The sequence below is a fragment of the Empidonax traillii genome, unplaced genomic scaffold (assembly GCF_003031625.1).
Source record: "Empidonax traillii isolate 1590-97213 ecotype Southwest subspecies unplaced genomic scaffold, ASM303162v1 scaffold137:size1056949, whole genome shotgun sequence".
NCBI classification, from domain to species: Eukaryota; Metazoa; Chordata; class Aves; order Passeriformes; family Tyrannidae; genus Empidonax; species Empidonax traillii.
Window position 1 is genome coordinate 174303 of NW_020955330.1, and position 21944 is coordinate 196246.

Genomic DNA, 21944 nt, shown 5'->3' on the forward strand with positions numbered 1-21944 from the left:
AGAAATAGTAATAATAATTATATCTTTTAGCTGAATGTGAAAAAGTTTGTGAGCCCCATCCTGTTTCCATTCATGCCAAATTTTAAATAAAATGAAGAGGAAGAAAAGTAGATATTAAGTCTCTTTGTGAGAATACAATTGTGAAAGTTAGTCCCCAAATATTGTAATTATTACTGATAGGGAAATGGTAATGCCTCAGTATAGGGTTTAATCATGGGTATCTGATCTACATGAGCTTTCCTTAAGGGCAACCAGCAAGTAAGGACATCATAGCATAGCATTGTTGGGCCGTATCACATCTTTTTACCTTACCCTTGTCAGATACCTTCATCATTACTGATGGAATTGCAGTGGAAATAATTTAAGAACAGGCCATATCTTGATCTGTTTTAGAATCCCCAGCACTGGATCATCCCTTGGAAGTAGACTTTCAAGTCCTGTGCACTAGAATGGCAACATCTGCAAAATTGGACAGAAGCTGTAACAGGAATTGAGCAGAATAGAATCTTACTTCATTAAAACCTTACTTACATCATTAAAGCATCTCTCAATAAAAATTACCTGTGAATCTAATAATTAAAACAATATATCAAAACCAAAACAAAGATTGGGTGATCTAGAACAGGAGCAGACTACTACTATAAAGACTACCTACATATTTTAGGTAAACAAGTTGAAACTGGCAGTCACATACTTCGAAATATACTAACTGGTGTTGTATACAGTAAATATTTAAACTTGTAATTTTCCCCCCAACGATGCTCTTCAGTAATCCATTGAGAACTCTTTATTTTCCATTCAGCAGAAACAATGTTTACAATTACATATAAAATTATACATATTCAAATGAGTGCCAATAAATGTAAACTTACTGTGACTTTAGGATTCTAAAATTATACTTAGAAGAATTTATTCTTTTGAATTTATCCTAAACACCTGTCTAATGGCATGTCTCACACACACTCCACATATGTATGCAAGGCATCGAATAGAGGTGTTTTGTATGTAATACAGCACTTTGCACTAATGGATTATACCTTAGACCAAATTTCTAAAGCTCTGAATAAACAGACAGTATTATGAAATTGTCTTTGAACAAGCAAAGAGAAATGGCAACTATTTAGCAGCAATTGTGTTCACTTTTTAACTAGTACACTGCTGATACAATGTATTGCATATTTGAAGAAACAGGCTAAAACCAGCATTACAACCAGCATAGAGTATTTTATGGAGACCGGCAGCAGGAGGAGGACTACTTCCACAACTTAAATTATTATGCTAATAAAAAAATGTAGTTACTTGTGTATCCAAGTGATGAAACAAGTCCCTGGTTCTTAACACTTTGAACAACTGTTCTAAATTGCTTCATTTTTTAAATCTTTTTCCCTTCTACTGTTTCCCCTAAAATATCATTTTTGACAAATTCAGAACCCAAACCCCTCTGATTAAAGGACAAAAAAAGTGTGTGCATTCCTAAGCATGCATGTAAGCAAGCCAGCAAAATGTGACAAGAGAAATAAATACGTTGTTGGTCATAAATGAAAACAATAGCAGCTAAGCAACATAAGATGATATGTGAATTTTTGTGAAAGACTTTTTTTTAGTTGCCTTTTTTATTTGTTTCTTTAAAAATATAATGCTATTTTATTTTAAAAATAAAGGCCTATAAAGTATTTTTAGTCAATATAAATGTCTTTGTAAAAAAAAAATATTCTCATCACTGTCACCAGCTGGCACTGTTATTAGCTTCCTGGCTATGGGACTAGGTATAACACACTGCACACTAGCATTTCTGGTTATTCCAGAACAGAAATGTTAACCAGGACATTCTTGCTTCTTGCAAAACAAGCAGCTAAAGACTTCATGCTTTTCAAGCTGAGCAAAAGCTCAGGCAAAGGTCCTGTGCAAATAAGTTGTATAGTTGTACAAAGGAAAGGGAAATTCGGGTGGTCACACAGCATCTTCGTAAAAATTGCACAATCAAGTTGCAGATTGATCTATTGAACCCTTAGTCTTTGGTGGTTATTAGACCTGTGTAGGTGTCAAGCATACTTGCTAAGCTACCTACTTGGCAAGGAAGAACACCTTACAAATGCTGATTACTTGAACAGCAACCAGTGAATGGTCTCATTTCACTGTCACTGAAAACTTTTGTCCCCTGTTTGCTGATCAGTAGGACTTGTGTTCTTGTTAGGAAGGAAAGAAAGAGGAAGCCCAATAAGGAAGATGAAAAAGGAACATTTAAGCTAAGGAACAGAGCATGCTCTTATCACAGGAGCTGGACTTTATCTTACTGAAACCAGCAAGTTTAAGGCTTGTTTTTCATAGTTGTCCAGTTAAATAAATGTGTGTATCTGTGTAAAACAAGAACAAATGAATGCAAGTGATGAACGTAAATGCTCTGGGTAGGAGCTTCCAGTTGGGCTTTTTTTGACAAAAAGATACCCAAAACAAGTCACAGAAACTGAGATGAAAAAGTCGGAACAGCCTGAAGAAGCTCATACCTCAAGAGCAGTTTTCACCTCTTGGCACTTTTATGTGCTTTCAAGAGAGACAGAGCTATGGCAGCTGTTCACGGTGACAGTCCTGCCTTCTCTTAAATAGTACGCAAAGAAAAGTTACAAACTGGAGAGAATAGAATTTTGCTATCTTTCAAACCCCCATTACAGCTTTGATCCTCTTCAGTATTCTCGCTAACATTAGCTCAAGGTTCAAGGTTGTTCAAACAGAACAAATAGAAGGTTAAGAAACATTGGCAGATGAACAGAGAACATGACAGATAATAAATATGATGCTTTGGAAACTCACACTTCACACACTTGAACAATGTGTCATTTTGATCCTTCACATTTCAGAAACGATACAGCTGAAAAAGGTTAGAGACGCTAACAAAGATTACCAAAGAATAAGTAAGTGCAACTAAGTGGTCAAGGAGTATCCAGAATACAAAAGGTTGTCACAGAATCAACGAGGCTGGAAAAGATCTCTGAGATCTTTGAGTTCAACCTATGACTTAACACCACCTTGTCAACTAGACTATGGCACAAAGTGCCACATCCAGTCTTTTCTTAAACAACTCCAGGGATGGTGACTCCTCCACCTCCCTAGGATGCCCGTTCCAATGCCCAATCACTCTCTTTGTGAAGAACTTCTTCCTAACCTAAACCTCCCCTGGCACAGCTTAAGATAGTGCCCTCTTGTCCTACTGCTGGTTGCATGGGAGAAGAGACCAATCTCCACCTGGCTACAACCTCCTTTCAGAGAGTTGTAGAGAGTGACAGAGATCCATAAAGTGAGTAGTCTGGATACTGTGAGTAGCCACAGTCTGTCTCAGTGTGAGCACAAAGGCTTATAAAATGAAATTAGCGAGGGCAAGTTTAAAAAAAAAAATGTGTTTCTTCACAAAATATACAACTGGGATAGAAACATCTTTGAAAACTTATGAAGTGCCTTGCGCACACTTAAAACTGTCCGTGATCAGAAGGGGCAACCAGACACGTTCACGGAGGAGACATCCACATTAGATAATACTAATTAGCTGCTACTAATTACATCCTTTCCTCAAGAAGTCCTTGCAAGACCAACTGGAGGTCGGAAAACACCCCGCCCAGCAAGCTGACAGCAGCACCACGCTGTCTTTACCCACATATTTTCGCCAGCCATCCGCTGCGGGCGTACTATCCCCTCCCGAGCCACCGGCCCCGCGGGGACACCATCCCGGAGTCTGCTGTAACTAGTCCCCAGTTTAAACCAGTCCCGGGCTGCCGAGAGAGCCGGACCGAGCATCGCCACTGCAGCGGGCGGCTGATTAGAGGAGGCTGGGGAGCCCTGATCCGCGCCGCGCTCACCCTCAGCCCCCGCCCGCCCCCTCAGCCCGCAGCGGCGGCGGCCCCGCCCCGGGGCGGTGCTGGGGGCGCTCACGGCGGGCGGGGCGGGCCGGAGGTGCCGATGAAGCTCCGCCGGGTCGGCAGAGGCGGGAGTTGGAGATGGCGCTGACGGCGGGGAGGCAGCGGCAGGATCTGGACAACGTGAGCGCGGCCGGGCGGGCGGGATAGGGGCGGCGAGGGGCCCGGCTGGGCTAAGCGCGGGCGCTTGCCGGGAGAGCGCCTCGTATTCTGTGCCGTCTCTTCCTTCCGTTTTTTCCTGCTGCTTTCCGTCCCGAGCGCCCAAAGCGTTGTCTGCTCTTTCCGGGGGGAGCTGCCGGCCCAGGCGCCTCCCGGGGGCCGTCTCAGAAGCGAGGAGGCCGCCGGGCCCCCTCTTTCCCCGCGCTGCCCTTCCCTGGCCGGGCTTGAGGTACCCCCGAGGCATTTGGGCCTGGGGTTGTTTCCAATCGAGAGTAGTAATCTCTGATGGAGGCTGCTCGTGTAGCTCCTTCAGTTTTTCTGGGTGATTTTTCCGCAGGCGGGTCCTGTCAACGCAGTCCCTGGTTTATGTGTTGTGCGGTGTTCTTCTGTTTATTTGGGTGTTTTCCCCCGCCCCAGCTGGAAGGCTGTGCGTGCAAAGCTTGCTGACTGCGGCTTGTTCCTGCCTGCCCTCCTCCTTCTCCTGGTGCTGGGCCGCTGCGGCGGCGGTCACATGCTGGAAGTGGATCACGGAGCTAAGAGGCAGAAGCCTTAACCTGTGCTCATGACAGTAGCAATGCCTAACATAAGTCTGATTTTAAGGCGTTTTGGCTTTTGGCAGCTGTGGTTTGGCTCATCTTAATTAAATGAAACCTGTGTTTTCTCTTGTTAGGATGCTTACTAGATTTTCTTAATAATACATTGACTGCATGGGATCATCATCTCCTATGCTTTAATTTCCCTCCTCCTTATGTTGTCTGTAACAATATCTACTCAAGGAGTTTGTCATCCAGTGCTTCCTAACGCTAGCTGTATTTCAGGATGCAAAGATGGATTGTAGCCAGTCTTGCAGAAAGTAACATGGTCAAACGTGTTGTGATAAACCTTTGTCTATGAAGGAGTGCCCTGATCTGTCTTGATATTGCAGAAATGGTGAGTTCATTTGTTCCCATGAGACAAAGGATATTGTCCTAAGGAGAACTGCTGTCTTTGTGGGAGATGTGAAGTGTTAACCCTGCTATTAATTCTGTGATTGTAGAATCATGGAATGGTTTGGGTTGCAAGGGTCTTTAAAGTTCCAAAACCCCCCTGCAGGGACACCTTCCACTAGACCAGGTTACTCTCAGCCCCATCTGGCCTGGCCTTGAACACTTCTAGGAATGGGGCATCCATAGCTTCACAAGAGGAGTGCCATTTTTAAACATCTAGATCTGCAGTAAAGTGTCATCTTACCAAGCAGGTATTTCAGCAAGGGTCACTTACAGTCAAAGACGAGGCTAATTAAAAGGTATCAAATAGGTAAGGAAGGTCTAATCGGACTCTTATGTGGTAGAGGGAGTGTGGTGTTTGTGGTTGTAAAATAAAACTGATTGTTAACTGAAATAACCCTTGATGATTAATTCCTTTGCTGTAGGTGAAATAACACTAGGGGCTAATCTACATTGTCCTCTTTAACATGAAGTATAAACTTAGGTCTAAACCCAAACTTGTTTATTCCTCTTTCCTTGTGCTAGTGTTTAAAAGAATTCTGTGCCTTCTTTGTCTTGAGGCTTATGCTGTTTTCTCCCATGGCAAAGAGAAGTCATCAGTTTAGAAACAGTGAACAGCCCAGTGAATCCTGGCATGTCTCTGAGCAATCAGAAGTCTGGAGTGGGATGGGGTCTGCCCTTGTCATGTTGTTTTGGGCTATGGTTGGTACCTGTCAGGAGAAGAGCAGTCAAAACTTGAGTGGAAATCTTGAGCTGCTTTATCTTTTGAAGCAAACAAATCATAGCTTGGGATGTAACAGGATGCTAGGAGGGAAGCTTGCAGTTTTGCCATTCGTAGTGGCTGTGTATGTTCCACTTAAGATGTATTGAATGACTGTGTCCTGGCCTGGAAGGAGCAGAGATGCATAGCACCTTGGAGCAGTTCCTTGTCCAAGGTTTTTCCCTCCCCCTGTTTTCTACTTAGTAAAACTTGCTTCTGGAAACTTATGTAGCTAAAACATCTGAGCTTAATGTGAAGGCAAAGACCTAATACTTACACCAGCATGACAAGTATGGGCTGCATTCTCTCTAGTGTAAGCTGAGAGTGTCTTGCTCAGCACTTGGTAGCATCTTCTTTCCTCTGTGAACTAGTTTCCTTCTTGCCTGAGTTCAGTTCTAACTAATGCTGCAGTTGTTTAGACATGTGAGTAGTGTCTGTGGCTGAATCCCTCAAAATTTTAACTGTTACACTGCAGCTTCGTTATTGCCTCTAACTGCAGTTGGACAGTAGTAAGAAAAACAAGGAGTTTTGCACTACGTGTATAAAGTATGTGAGTGAGACTTTAATCATCACTTTTTCTACCTTTTCATATGAATATGCTAGTACTTGTGCCATCTCTCAGGACTGATGCTCAGATACTTGTAATACATTTTAAAGCCTAAAGTTCCTGAAGACCTACTGTAATAGTGGGAGGAAGGTTACTGTTGAATTCCTCAGGGATGGTGCCTTACCTAAAATTTAAGAGCTTTTCTAAAGGTATTGGCATAGTGGGGTGGTTTTCACACAAAGCTTGATTTGCTAACAGAAGATTGCTAAACCTTTGTACTTTACTTTTAGAGCTTACCTGTTGGTATTCTTTGCCCTCTTCTTCTGTTCCAGGGTTCCTTGGAAATAACACAGAGTTTGGAAGATGATCCTCTACTGGATGCACCACTCGTTTCGTCTCATACATTGCATTCCCAGCTGAGGCCAAGATTTCGTGCTATCCCAGCAGTTCTCCTTGCCAATTTCCTGTTGCTAATACATGTAAGTTTAAGCATGCTTTCCTTAAGAAAACTTGCTATCTCTGTTCTAAATTCTTACTGTTTATGTAACAGAATTATCCAGGGGTTTGCATACAGTGTTCTTCCAAACCGAAGTGAAGTCCCATTTGCCAATGAATTTTGATAATGTATGTGCTACTGGATACTTGCTACCTTCTCATTCTGATTGTTTGTTGGCACTAGCATGCTGTGACACATCATGTCTAATAGTATTTAACTACTTTAAATAGTAGTTTTTCTATGCTGTTGGAAATGCACTTTAAAAATAATATTACTGCTGTAGAAGTGCTATACTAGTTATAGAAGGTGAAGATAATTTTGATGCCATACCTTCTGAGGCTGAACTTAATTTCAGAGAGAAGGTATTTCTAATGGTAACAAGTCAAGTCAGACTTGCTTATGAGGTGTTGCATGGTAGTGGATGGGGAGATAAAGGAATCCAAATATTACTTCCTGCTCTCACTTTTGGAGGTTAAGGGTAGAAAGCACAGATACTGAACAATCTGCAGGCCTTTGAGGCTGGTAGACAGAAGTAGAGAGATCCTTGCCTAATGGTGAGTTTATCCTTGATAAGCTGCAGAGACTTATTGTTGCCTCTGATTGTGTGGCAACCAAACATGAGGAATAAAGAGCACAGTCGCCTGTCTCAAACTCTGCTAAGGCCACAGAAGGACTTTGCCGTGAGATAAGCACAGAATGGAGCAACAGGATGCTGCTAACTCCAAGTCTGACAGAGATGAGATCTGGTTAGCACATCCTGAGTGATGCATCCAGGCAAAACTTCCTACTCTGGCAAACTGTGTAAAGAAACAACTGCTCCTAATGTGTCATTGGTCGAACAAGGATCACTCCAGATTATGGAACAGATGGCATCTGTGACTACCAAAGCTGCTCTGCCCCTTGAATAGGCATACCTGGAGACCTGGAACTTGGACTGTAACTTAAGCCACCATGAGAGGACCTTGAGATAAGATAAAGGTGGTACTATTGTCTGAGTGTTATCTCAGACCTAGGGGGAGGTTAACAAAATTGGGGGACAAGAATGTATCACTGATAATGGACATAAAGAATGCAGAGTTTATGGGCCACAAGGAAAGGCAAATCAGTGACTGCTGAAATCGGCTTGGGCTGGATAAAAGGTAATTCTGGTAGCGGGAGATCCTGACCACTGACCACAACCCACTGACTCAAGAGAAGATAGACTGGACATGCAGACTAATTAGCATTAGAAGTGGGGGAATCATTTAATCAATAGAATATAAGAGAGCAATGAGCATTAATTCCTTTTTTGTAAAAATGTATAAATAGTGAAAATCTTTAAATTGCCTCGGAAGCCTCCCACCACTGTCAACTCCAGAGTGAGGAAGGATTGCTGCTGCATCCACAGGTGGTAACTATCTTCTGTTTAGTCTGTCTCTCTCTCCCCTCATCTCTTCTATTTCTTTCTATCTCTCTACCTTACATTTTACCATTGGATAAAATCCATCCTATCAACTTCAACATATGGTCTCATTTTCACCTTAATTTGGGCAGAGGTATCTCTCAATAACACATGGCTCTTAGGGACATGGATTAGTGGTGGACTTGGTAGTGTTAAATAAGTGGTGGACTTAATGATCTTAAGGGTCTCTCGCAAACTAAACGATTCTATCATTGTATAAGGCCACTGACGCTGACCTGAAGGTAAAGCCAGAGAGTGCACAGGACACGTATGTATGCGTTGCTAGCTGCTTTAGAGCTTTACTTCATCTCAAACAAAAAATGCTGTGCCCAGTGCTCTTCAAAACATACCCTCTTGCCAGAACTTTAAAAGCATATCGCTCTTTGGGCAGCTGGATGAAGCTGTTCAATATGCCCTAACCTTCTAATTTTAGGAGTAAGTGTTTTGGAGGCCCTGTGGTGGTATCATGAAATGCACTGTCAAGTAGACTTAAGAAAGACTTCTGCTGTTCTGCTCAACAGACTACCAGAATTCACAGTGGGAACCCCATATCCAGCCTTATTCTGTTCCCCTGTCAGACGAACTCTGGTGCCCTTGAACTCTGTAGTAAATATTTTTCTGCCTAGCCTTGGGGCTTTACCATCTGCTACCATGACTGATGCAGCTAAATGTCAGGATCGTAGTAAACTCCTTTCATGTTCTGACTCCAGCTCTTCCTCTCTCCTGTAAATGCTGAGAAGTGTGGGGAGGGGAAGAGGGAAAACTGCTGAGGCATCTGTCAGCACACACTTTTCCAGGAAGAGTCTTGCTGCCATTGCTGAACCTGCTGCAATGACCACTTGGTCCTTGGAGCAAAATGGAGAACTGTCCTTTTCTGTTGGTGAAATACAGCATTATTGTTGCCACCTGAAGTGGCGCTGTCTTTCTCACACTAAAAATGAATGGGGAAAACAAGCATATTTCTCCCCCTGTGCTTCTGCAAATGTGCACAGATCTTGCAGAATGCAGAAATGCCAGGTTAGGTTGTGATGTGCAGCCTGCCAAAGGGGTAAGTGTCCTGGAGAAGTTAAGCTATTGTAGTATTAAGCAGCAGAGTTCTAATGAACCTCTAAAGTAATTTTTAAGTAACTTAGAATATTTCTTCTCCACCTTCCTGTGTCAAGAAATGGGGTTAGGTAGCAAAATAGCTGCTTTGGTGCAGCTGCCTAATTACACACAATTCTGGAGTGTGTGGATAGACTATGCCAGAGTGTGGTAGGGCTGGGTTTCTGAGTGCCTTTCCTATTGCCAAGCCTTGCTTTTCTGCAGGCTTCTGGCTCCTATCAGGAGACTGGAGAGCAATGTGAAGTGTACAGGCTAGAAATAATTTCTTTATATTAACTCTGTCCTTCCCTAATCCCTTCTGTGTATGCACATACACAAAACTGAACTTAAATACTACTTTTTATAAGAATAACTTTTTGTATGTAAAAATCCTTTGAGTTGGGGTGAAACACCTGTTATTGGGCTGCCCTAAAATGGAAGCAAACATGCTTAATAAATACCACTCTTCAAGACAGCTACCTGTTTCCTCTTGTATACACTGCTATTGTAGATTAGTAGCAATGCACTGCTAGGTCATTCCTGCTTGCATCAGTTTAATGTAGCCATTTTCTGTACTGAAACACATTCCTAACTCCTAGAAGGAATAGAACTAAATGTGTTACTGTTGAAAAATGGCAAACTAAAACAGTAAATGGACCAAATAAAATATCTGAATTATTCTTAGTTTTGTAAGAAAAGGAGGTAGTAAAATAATAGGTTAAACAAACACTTTGTTGATAAGCCTTCCTCTTAGTTAACTACTTGACCCATCTGAAGATAACTTGGTATTTAATTTACATTGGAAATAATGGTCTTATGGATAATGTAGGACACACTCCTGTTTTGTTTTTTTTGGGGTTTTTCTTTTCCTCTTACTTTTTCTCCTATCTATCCTCTATAATGTCTCTTTTAGATATTGATGATTGTGTGAAAATTCTTTTCCCTTCTTCCTCCTTCCCCAGTTACCTAACTCTGGCCACAACCAGAGCGAGTTAAGGGCAGTTTGTATCAAAAGTAATTTAGTGGTTCTGAAAAGTGAATTGCCATGAAGAGTGTTGCTTGAGAAAGTACAAAAATATGAAAAATAAGGTCAAGAGAGTGGAAAGGTCTAAAACTTCTTGTGGGGGGAAGAGAAGAGGCACTGATCTTATCTCTGTGATGACCCATGACAGGACCTGAGGGAATGGCCTGAAATTGTGTCAGGGGAGGTTTAGGTTGGATGTTAAAAAGATGTGGTTCAGTCACAAGGTGGTTGGACACAGAACAGCCTCCCCAGCTAAGTGATCATAGCACATGGTGTGTCTCTTGGGGATGGTCCCTGTGCAGGGCTAGGAGTTGGACTCTATAATCCTTGTGAGTTCCTGCCAACTCAGCATATTCTGTGATCTGTGAAAGGGACTGGTGGGATCTTAGGTATTTATAGAATTAAGCATGGAAACAAAGGTAGCAAATGAAAATCAGATGTTTTGCTCTATCTTTGGTTCTGATGTGCTGTTTCTGTCAGTTATGAGATGCAGAGCATCCTATACTTCTTTAAGCCAAATATATTAGAGGTGTTGGACTTCTTAAGACTCTTAATTTTTGTTCACAGAAGCTCTCAATTTACTTCTGTAATGGTGGGAGTTGCTTTTGTTTACAGTTCTGTTTTAAAAATATTCCTGTTTTGTAGAGTGAACCAGGATGAGAAAGTTCACTGAATGAACATAGTGGCGAAAATATGTTTAATGACAAAAATATTGCTAAATATTAAAACCCTGTGTGTATACATATAGTGCAAGTAATCTGCACCCAAAACTTTGCTTCTAGTTGACCAAAAGATTGCTCATGCTCACTGCTGATGCTGAAAATTTGTAGAGAATCTAGAAGACAGGAAAAGTTATGGCACAATGGCACTACTCTGAAAGGAAAAGTATATATACAGTCTGACTGTCAATCTGTCTGGTTATTCTGACATAAGTAAAAAAGGAAAATTAAAATATCTGATAGCAAATACAATAAAGAATGATTATCACCTGACAAAGGTGCCTACCCGGTGTTGATAATTCACCTTTTAAGTTACTGTGATGATTTACTTGTCTAATGTCATAACCTAGAGATGATCTTCAGTGGCTGTAGTAAAGGGTTCGTTTTTCACTTAGCTACTATCAATTTAAAGAAACGCAGACTATACCAATAAGACAGGAGCTGTCTCACAGAGCAGCATCAAGTGTAATTGACTGAGTCTAAAAACATGTGATTTTTCTTTTGAGGAGTATGAATCAAGTACCCCTTAAAGTAAAAAGACATAGTAAAAAGGGTCCAGAAATCCATAAGTTCACTATGAAGGAAAGACTTGGGGAACGATGAAATTGATTTAGCAGAAATTCCAGGAAGAGTGATGATTATCAGCTCTGTTCTGCTGGACACTGGTTGCCCTCCCTGGAGGGCAGTCTTACTGCTTGGCTCTTCAGTCTTCACTATGTTCCAATATAGTGGTGGTAGAACTGTCTAATGTTTTATATGTTACCTCTCTGCTTTTTAGATTTATTTATTTATCTATCTATCTCTAAATGTTGACTTTTATCTCTTCCTTTCTCTTCCAGGTTGCTTTTGTTGTTCTAGCGTTTTTAGCAGCTATGTTTTGTTCTTATCCCAATCCAAATCAAGATCAGTGCCCTGGAAACTATACTCACCCACTTAAAGTGCAGACTGTCATAACAGTTGCGAAAGTAATTCTGTGGATTCTGCATGTGTTCTTTGAACGATATGTCCAGCACCACCACAGTCAAGTCAGAAGAAGAGGTTACTTTGCAATATACCGATCAACAAAGCATCTAAAAAGGCTTCCACTGCTCATACACTCCACAGGTGAACTTCTTTTTTGTTCTAAAGCTCTAAACTGTGATGCAGTAAAAGACTCAACAGTTTATATATAGATGTATATTATATATTACGAACTTATAAAAACCTGCGTACGAGCACTTATGAACCTCCTTGACTGATCTTTCTGGCCTGCCAGATGCATGTTGTAAAGAACTCTTTGTAGTGGAAAAATGCTCACGAGTGTGAGGTTGAGTAAAACATTTAGTCATTAGCATTGAGTCTTCAGCCATAAAATATTCAGTCAGCAAGGTCTGTTTGACTGCTAGTGATCTTGATTTGCATATTCATTTGTCTGTTTGGGTATGTGGTAAGACTGCTAGTCCTTTCAGGAAGCATGCTGCTCTTCTCTTTTCAACCTCAGCAATTCACATAGAAACAGATGAATTCCTGTTGCTCAACAGCTATCTGAAATCAGTAAAATAAGCAGTTTTATCATCTTGAGTAGGGCTATGTGTAACATTCAGCTCTACTTCTGACTGCCTTTGTATGGGCAAAAGGTGGTGTATGAGAGTGATTTAACTCTAAGTTACCTCACTGGCCAATGGAGCTGAAAAGTATTGGTGCAATTAGCTGGTGTAACCTTTCTAGAAGCTAGTTGAACAAATCTAAAATCCATCTAACTGGAGGGGATTTTTCTTACAAATAGCTGTGGAGAAGGGAACAGTAATGGCTTTTACAGTATTTTTTCCACTTAAAGTCCCACCTCCCTTCTGTGAAACTTCTGAATAACTGGAGTAGATTTTTTGCATTAGAATTGATAAGTTAAATATTCCTGCTCTATATAAAAATCTAGCTTTTTTCCGCACAGTCACTATAACAGCTAGTCAGCTTGATGAATGTGCAAAGCTTCAGAGTCTGGCCACTAGATAGAGCTCTGAAGATGAAGAATTGTTTGAAGGGCAGAGACAAAATCAGGCTACAGCAGGCTTAATGATGTAAAAGGACTGTTTCCACCTATTGTAGTGTAATTCAGAGTACTTAGCCTTCAGTTTTTAGATGGAGCTCACTTCTCCCCTGCTAGACAAAGTCTGGACATGTGTGAATGTGCAGGTCCAATCAGGTGTGTGCTGTAGAATTTTGATAGAGATCATCTGTAGTTCAGAAAGTAGATAGCTCCATTACTTCAAGCTTCCTGTGTGGTAATCACTGATGATACCACTTCCATCCTGACACAGTTCTGTTGCCTGACACAGTATGAAAAAGAACTGCACTGTTCCTAGCTACATTAATGGTCTTGATAAATTTAGTTTCTTATCCAGATACTGGTTGTAGCATTTCTACAGGAAGGAAAAGGACATTTCACACTCGGTATCAGAAAAGAGGGTGTGTAAAGAAATATAAATGCTTTTTAGGTCTGTAACTCTATTTGTTCTCCTTGACTTACTGTGCTCATTTCAATTAAACTTTCAGTAACTTGCAAGTATTAAGATAACAGCTGGACAAGTGGAAGCCTTTGCAAATATGGAAGGTGTTTAGTTTTTTTTTTTTTCTCTGTTAGCCTCACTGATGTGATCTCTTAGGAACTGAAAGAATGGCTAAGATGGATAGCAGCAACAAAGCTACAAACTGTTTAAACACGTGTGTATGTAAAGTATTCCACTCTTGTTTTTTAAGCCAGAAGAACCTATAAGAAAACTCATAATTCTCTACTGTTACAGTCAAATGGTGAAATGAAACATTTTGTTTCCAGTAGCTGTAGGCTTGCATCACCTGTGTTAAGGAAATTAACTGAAAGGGCAGGTATGATATGAAATGGAAAAGCATTGCTGAAATATTGCAGCCTAATGCAGATACTGGGGATGAGAAAGTACTAAGTTATTTTCAACAGCTAATGAAATGGTTACACATGTAAAATATAACATTTGCTTTCTAGGTAGTACAGCCCTGCTCTTCATTCTGTCGGTGCAGCATTCCTTTCCTGATCGCAGTAAAGTGTACCTGTATCTCATCTTGGGAGTCCTGGGCCTGGAGCTAATTAGCTCCCTGACATGCTTAGTGATTTACACAGGTGAGAGAGGCAAGTTTTGCTTTCTTAAGACTTATTATAGCTGGTACTCAGCTGTTATGTTTGTCCTCACAGGGTTACCCCAGGACATTTAACTGCTGTTATAAATAAGACAATGATTGTGTGCTTGTAGAAGAACTAAGACAAACTCAAAACAAATGGGAAGGTAGTCAGGCTTTGATTTGGGTCCAAGTGCTGATAAATGAAAACTCCGTGTTAACTCAGAGCTGTTAATCCAGTGAAGTGTCAGTGAATGCCTAATAGTTTCAAAAACTGTCCCGTGAACAGGTTTGTCTGTTTATCAGTGTTTCTCAAATGCATGTTCCACAAGCTGTGGAGGAGTAAGAGCTAGCTGGCTTTTTAGAACTGCTTCTGGGATTTGTGTGTGGGACTTGCATACCTGGTAGTGTGATTATGCCTTATCCAGCCTTTTCCTCTTTCCCTGGTCCTATCCTAAAGGCTTCAGTTCCTCTTTGTCACTAAAATGGAAGATTCTTTGAAAGGAATGTTTAAAAAAACACAGCTATTGAATGCTGTGATTTATATTAAAATAAGATACTGGTTCATAAAACTGTGAGGCTTTGCTCTGTGCTACCACTGTGAGTTACACCAAACCTAAAGCAAGTAACCTTACAAACCAACAAGGACTTGATTAACCTCTTTTCACTAAGCCATTGCAGAACTACTATGCAGAGGCCTGAATGCTGTAGGCTTGTTAGACTTTCCCCTGAGTGAACCAGCTGAGTCAAGTAGACTAATTGTCCTCTGGAGGAATAAAGGCAAGGATGAGGGAACACAAACATGGCAGTCCTAGAAAACTATTCCAAGAATGCTGGAGATCATCCCTTCTTTGCATACGCTACTTACTTTCTTGGGACACTCAGGAAACAAGAGATAAAATGGTACAACTTTAATAGAACGTCAGGAATTCCAGTGAAATGCTATTTCTAGCCCTGAGGCCTCCTGGAGCTAAAAGAGCTACATTGTGTGTCTCTTACCTTGGCTGAAAAGGATAAGAAAGTCCTAGAAAGTTGACCTTCATAGTAGTAAGATCTGGACTTCTGTAAGAACTCTCAAACTATCTGCTTATTTGTTACGAAAAGGGTCTTGTTTCCTAATTTATACTCTACCATTTCCTGTGATCATCAAATTCATTAACCAATGTGTACAAGGAAGTTGTGGGGTACAATGTTTTGCTTTCTAGCTGAAGGAGGCTTGAAGAAGGGTTCAGTGAATTGTGAAACCAAGGAAGAGAAGGGACAGAGCTGCATTGCTAGGAGGAAGTAAGGCAGTGTCTTTTAACAGCCTTATCTCCTGAGCAGCCCCAAAACAACAGTCTGATTCATTCTCTGAAACTTGGTGTACAAAGCCAGGGTTAATTTTTATGTAACTTAACGCTTGCCTCAAGGTGAGGAAGACCTCCAGTCACCCTAGGTTGCCTTTTCCAGGCGGTCGTATAACTTGTTTTCTGTTTTCCATCCCAATGTCTGAGGTAAGCTAAGAGACTGCTTGCATGTCCATCTTGTGTATAGTGATGGTTTTTAAGGTTTTTCAATGTTTTAATATCAAAATCTGTATTGAAGCAAAACAAATGTCTGGCCAATTTTTAAAATACACTGAGAATATGTACTAATAGTGACATTCAGATGGGTTTTTGTCTCTCAAAAACAGAGCAGAGTACGTGACTGGATAGGAGCATGAAGTTTCTTTAGTAGGATAGTTTTAAGGGCAGCCCTCTGCTTAGGTTTAGGGAACCCCTCTTCAAGGCAAGCACTTAGCAGATACCACTTACTGTTAAGATAATATCAGCTATTGTAGCTGAGCAACAATGGGGAAATTAAGGTAAATTTACACTAAAAACTAACTATTTTTTGTGTTGGTATGTTACTCCTAAGTATTGGAGAGAAGGTAGCACCAGTTCATATCTAGTTTCTTCTCAGTGAAATAATTATTTCTTAACTATGAGACATATATACTTGTCTGCAGATGGTTCATGTACCTGACTTACTATCTTTTAAATACTACTGTCTAAAAAAATCAGGAGTACCTGACCACAATTCTAGATATTTCCTCTTGCTTTTTGTAGCTATTTTAGGAATTGTGTGATACCCAGTGTACTGCCTTTCTTAAAAGGCATCTCCATGCAGCAGTGTGTGTGTATAGAGCTGTAGGATGCAGAGGCAGAGACTCAGAAATCTACAAGGAATTGCTGTGATTGACCTATAACAGACTCAACATATATAAATTGCTCAAGTGAGGTAAAAGTGCACAGAATGAAGTATGATACAGAAAGCTCTAAATGTCAGCTTACTATTCTAAGTTTTTTACTGCTAGGATGGGGAGTCAAGCTTTAAAAGATTTACTAAATATATGTATTTAATTACTTTCTCACATACTTGTAATATCACTTGAATAAAAGACTAACATTCCCACAAACAACACATGTTGAGAATTCCACATCCATTCCTTTGTGGTTTTATTTGTAGAGAAATACCATCATAGAAATAACTAACCTTTGAGCCTAACTTGTAGTTAACCTCTGGAGGGTCTTAGCATTGTTTTAGCAGGGTGGCCTGTAATAAACCCCTCATAGTACTGATTTGTAAGGACAGTCCTCCTCTGCTGCAGTGGTGTGGATTTCTCACAGAGCTGGACTGTAATGTTTTTAGTGGCATTAGATGTATTGCTCCAAAAGAAGCCCTAATTGCTGAGTCCTGGAAGCATGCTTTGGATATTTAGATATTTTCTCTGAATCAGGATCTGATATTGAATGGCTTTAAATATTTTCAACTTCCTTTCCAAAACCATGCAGAGGGTGCCTACAACTTTTCCCAGCTCTCCCCATCCTACATCTGTTAAATTTAACCTTTATTGACAGGTGCCAAGGAATGACTTCTGGTTTTTATAGCCAGCACTGCAAGGTTCACAATGTGAAGCTGATCAGAGAGCTGCTCTGGTTTGAATACTTAATGGCTTTCTGTTGCAAGTCTGCCCTAGTCTGAGCAAACAAGCTGCTACTTCCTTACAGGTGGTCTAGTTAAACTAGTAGAGCTTAAGCCAGAAGTTCTGACCTAGATATTAGTAACAAAACTTCTTACAGTTTTTTTTATGACTTGTTGTTTAATTGACAGCCTGAATTTGGAGACTGAATCTCAGTACCTTCAAAAAGGCAACTAAGATTTCACTCTCTCTTAGGTGACAGATTAAACTTTGCAGATGTTAAGCAGTATGTTCAAGCTTCCCTATTCAGGTCTTCACGGTGGTCTTTTAAGCAGCAGAACTGAGGGGAATTAAAAACAAAACAAAACAACAACCAAACCCCCAAAAAACAAAACAAACAAAAACAAAACAAAAACACAACAAACCAACAAATCACCTCAGCAAATTATCACTAACTTATAATCAAAGCCGTTCCAGAAATGAGTAGAAATAAATTCTGCTTGTGGTTTACCTCTTCCCCACTCCTCAGATTTCCTTTATTGTCTTTCCATCTCCTATCCTAAGGTAATCTTAGAATCATCTGTTATAGATTTTTATAGCTTAGAGTCTGGTGATAAAGATTTTTTTTTTGGTTGCTTTTCAACTAATTTATACAGCTTTGTTGCAGTGAAAATAAGCAACTTTAATCGTGCCAAGCCAAGACCTGACATAATAGAAGAAGAAAAGATGTATGCCTACCCTAATCATGTTACCTCAGAAATTGGATTCAGGTAAGATTTTCTGTGTTAACTTTGTGCTGTGTTCAGACATGGTATGTAGGTAACACTGATGTAATTGCATTACTTTATGCAGACTTACATAGAATCTTAAATCTCTCAACTAAGCCAGAGGTGGGAATAACAGTTCTGAAGGAAACTGTATGCTTAAGGCTGCCATTTTAGATGCAGAGATGAGATACAGCACAGTCTTGTATTTTCTATACAGTAGTGGCAACTTACTGTGATACAGAAATCCTCAAACATACAGATGGAGGTGATTTGACTATTTATGGCTGGCTGCATTAATCTTTAATATAAATAACTGTGCTTAATCTGGTTTAGTTAATTTTATATGGGAGTTTGTGAAAAGATACTGGTGTCTTACGCTGTTTAACTTAAAAAGTATGCCTGCAGAAGCCTAGCTGCTTCAACCAGTTTTTTCTATTTCCTAGAAGGAAATATATTGTGGTCAGTTAATCAGTTTCTTCTTTTCAAAGAAGAAAACTTTGCAGCTCTGTTCTGTGCCAGCAGTTGGGTATGAGTTTCTAGCAATGGATTTGGAATATATTTTGAGTTTGGGAAGGAACTTTAAAGGTGCAGAGGGCACTTAAGGGGTGAGGAAGGTCTCAGTGAGACAGAGAAACTGTGCAACAGTAGCTGAAGCTATCCCGAGCACCGAGACTTATTTTTTCTTTGTCCTTTATGCACCTTCCAACTGCTTGAACATCTTCCAATTGCTGAAAGCAGTCTGGTATGACTGAACAAAAACTAGTAATTGAAACTAATATGGACTTCCATATATGAATTTAATTAGGAATTTTCTAATGCACTATGACTTGCTTTCTATATATTGTGCTTTGGTGAAAAGTTGGAAGTGCAAAGATGACTAATACTTTGGCATTTCCCCTGGTGTTACAAATGCAGCATGCACATGCTTTTATGGAACTTGGAAGTAGATGTCCAGGATGCAGGAAGGATTTAGGGTTGTCTTGAATTTTGATACCATGTCTGACTTCCATTTTGATATAAACACCATGGTGATTGCATGGTGGACTTCATTCCTTTCTCATTCAGCTTCTCCCCTGAGAAATTCTCAAGTGCCCAGGGAATGAGTCTGCAACAATGACCAGCTGAGGAAAAGACTCCGATTATTTTTGATTAAGGAGTGCAAACTTCCTGTGAGAACTGATTGAAAAAATGTTATTTTAATTTAGCTCTATACAACTCTTGACTCTCTTTCCCTTGAGAGTTAAGGTCTATTGAAAAGTGAATCCTGTCAGCCCTTCAGTTGACCTTGTTACAGGAATGTTTTTTGAATATCATGACCTCTGCAATCTGAGTTATTAGACATCTTCTGGAGTTTTAAGTTGGTAGTGCATATTACTGGTTAAAGTTGCAAGCTTTCTTTTTACAAAACTTGTGTTCTTTATTTTTTCCAGTTTAACTAAAGTAGGTTTTTAATTGGACCTAAGTTTTTTTTCCACTTTAGGTATCTTCTTCAGGACTTTCTAAGAACTATGAAAAGGGCAGTGTTCCTCCACAAAATGCTGCAAGGCTGAGGAGCAACTTTTTAAGCTCTAAGATGCTCATAAGTGTACTCAGAAGGCAGATTCCCAAGTCAGCTAGGAAGAAATTATGTGTAAAGGAAGAGTAGAATACACTCAGGCATTGGTACTTCATCTTGCTGTATTCTTAAAATTTCCTAATTAGGTTTGATTTGATAAAAAATTCTGTATTTTTATAGACTTTCTCATTTAACTTGGCTTTATTTAAATGTTGCAATGTTAGTATTGAAGTTAAAATGAGGGATATCTGAAAACTGCATATATTTTAAGGAGGAGGGTAGCTGTACACACGGTTGTAGATCTGACAGCACAACTTTTGGTACTGATCCTCTTAAGGTAGGGGACGAATATCCCTGTATATAGTAACATATCATATGCTACTCCAGGTTAATCAAGAGATTTCTGTCTTAAACAGCTTATGATCCCCCACAACTGAACAACAATACTATGCCTGCTCAAATTAAGCATCCTAATGTATGTTTAAAAGGTTCCATGGTTCTCAGGACAATTCCAGCATGTTGACTGTCTCAGTTTCTTAAACAGTAAGAATCCTCACTCTGTAATTGTCTAGCAGGAAATATGGAACTTGATTATGTATACGTGGCATGAAGTTTAGCCAAACTTTTTCTCTTCCCGCCTTCTCACAAAGGTGTTGTAGATTGCCTCTTCTGGCAAAAGTTAGTTGAGCTTGGCATAAGTAAAACTGAAGGAAACAACTTGTTTAAGTAGTATTTATTACCTCTGACATTTCACGTGTTAGAAAGCTGCTGTCACTTATTGAAACCCATATTCACTTTTGTAACTTTAAGGGAAAATTCAAGTTTGGAAGAGATAGTTGAAAAGCAAGGAGATGTAATAGAGTATCTTCAGCGACACAATGCACTGCTCAGCAAGAGACTGTTGGCACTAACATCTCAGCAAATCAAAACTTAACAGCACTTGGAAAACTGCTGCTGGAACTCTGGAGGGAACATGAGGTAATGTAATATCCAGACTGATTTGTGGAGGTGACTCTTCTTCAATCGTCTTTCATGTTTTGAAATACATGTTCAGCTGGAAGGATAAGCTCTGCATACACTATAAACCTGTTACAACTGGACACACTCTTCAAATCGTCAGTTCTGGGAAAGAATTTCTGCAGCTTCAGCAGTTTTTAATTCCTCACATGTTCAAGTTGGACCTGAGTTAACGGTTTAACTTTGCTCAGTTGTTTCTATTATTTTGTACTGCTGTAATCTTTAAGCTTCAAGCTACCAAAGTATTTTACATTTCTAGAACACAAATCTGTTCTCTAGACAAATCTGACTTTGCAAGGGATGTCTTTTCAGTTTCTATTACTGAAGCTGGGACTAGATGTATTATGTCACTGATTTCAAATACTTCTAGTGATAGAGGTGGTATGCTTCACTAATCTGATACAGATACTTCTTTTCTAGATGTCTCCTTTTCTCCTTTGTCAAGAAAGTGGGGAAAATTGGTATCCAATTTAGGATTTAAAAAAAGTAGTGAGTGCCCTAAAATTGCAAATCTCACACATAAATCTGTGGTACAAAACAATGTCATGATAATCAATTTGAGCATTGTTCAGAATTATGGCTTTAAAACTCTGGAGGTTCTTCGGGGCTGATGCCTTTCCCATTACTAGGAGTTTGTGTCAGGTAATAACAAGATTCCTTCTCTGCTGACTGAACTAACTTAATACAAAAATACTTGAGAGTAAGCTTTTTCATTGACCTGGCAACTACTTTGTGGTGAATGGGTTTAACAGTTCTGTCGAAGATGCCCAAGTTAACACATACTTGCTCTTTACTTTGGCTCTTCAAAAAAACAGCATCTTGATACAGTAGCTAAAATAGTGTATGTGGGGAGGTGAAAAGCAGCAGAAGACAGATCTTTTAGAATTTGAAGAAACAAGAATTTTTTAATTTATGGTGAACAAAGGCTGGTGAAAGAAACATTTTGGTTTGGGTATTACTTTGTCTACCAATGTAGACCAAAAGTTATATTAGAAGCCAATACCTCTGTGGGAATAGGGTAATACTAATGAAAACTGGGAAGAAGACTGTCATGAGGAGTGGTCTCATAGCTGAATATAGGAAAAGAGAATTAACTCATCCTACTCTAGTCTTGGGGTACAATTTCAGAAATAACTAAATTGTGTAGTGTGCAAAAATTATAAGTGTTGTCTCATTCAAAGGAAAACAATAAATAGTGGAGGTTTTGCTGCTATCCAACACTAGATTGTTCTCCTTAACTGTTGCTTCTTGAAAATGCGGCCAAGTTTTTTATAGTATACATATAAGGAATAAAAATGTTTGGTTTTAGAACTCAGGTTTTGATGTGATTGTGTTTATCAATTTATATAATTTCTATGAAAAGCAGTAAAATGTGACTGTGAAGTTTGTGCACAATAAATGCAACCAAGGAAGAGTGTGAA

The 21944-nt window shown here is 39.8% G+C and overlaps 1 protein-coding gene across 4 annotated transcripts; it reads left to right on the forward strand.

Moving 5' to 3' along the window:
* The first annotated feature begins 3946 nt into the window (after nt 1-3946).
* TMEM192 (transmembrane protein 192) lies at nt 3947-21944 on the forward strand. Of its 4 annotated transcripts, none has more exons than XM_027883924.1 (7): nt 3947-4028; nt 4883-4994; nt 6690-6836; nt 11960-12224; nt 14113-14256; nt 17852-17954; nt 20317-21944. In XM_027883924.1, exons 2-7 carry the CDS (start codon nt 4992-4994, stop codon nt 20438-20440), a joined length of 786 nt encoding a protein of 261 aa, XP_027739725.1. In that variant the 5' UTR covers nt 3947-4028; nt 4883-4991; the 3' UTR covers nt 20441-21944. The 4 variants fall into 4 exon arrangements, with proteins under 4 accessions (XP_027739725.1, XP_027739723.1, XP_027739724.1 ...); XM_027883925.1 differs by lacking the exon at nt 3947-4028 and adding an exon at nt 4277-4293; XM_027883922.1 differs by lacking the exon at nt 4883-4994 and having other exon boundaries at nt 3954-4028.

Coding starts and splice junctions, on each gene's coding strand:
- TMEM192 (XM_027883922.1), top strand. CDS start 3,987: ATGGCGCTGACGGCGGGGAGGCAGCGGCAGGATCTGGACAAC. Junction 12,225..14,112: donor ACTGCTCATACACTCCACAG/GTGAACTTCTTT, acceptor TTTGCTTTCTAG/GTAGTACAGCCCTGCTCTTC. Junction 14,257..17,851: donor GATTTACACAGGTGAGAGAG/GCAAGTTTTGCT, acceptor GCTTTGTTGCAG/TGAAAATAAGCAACTTTAAT.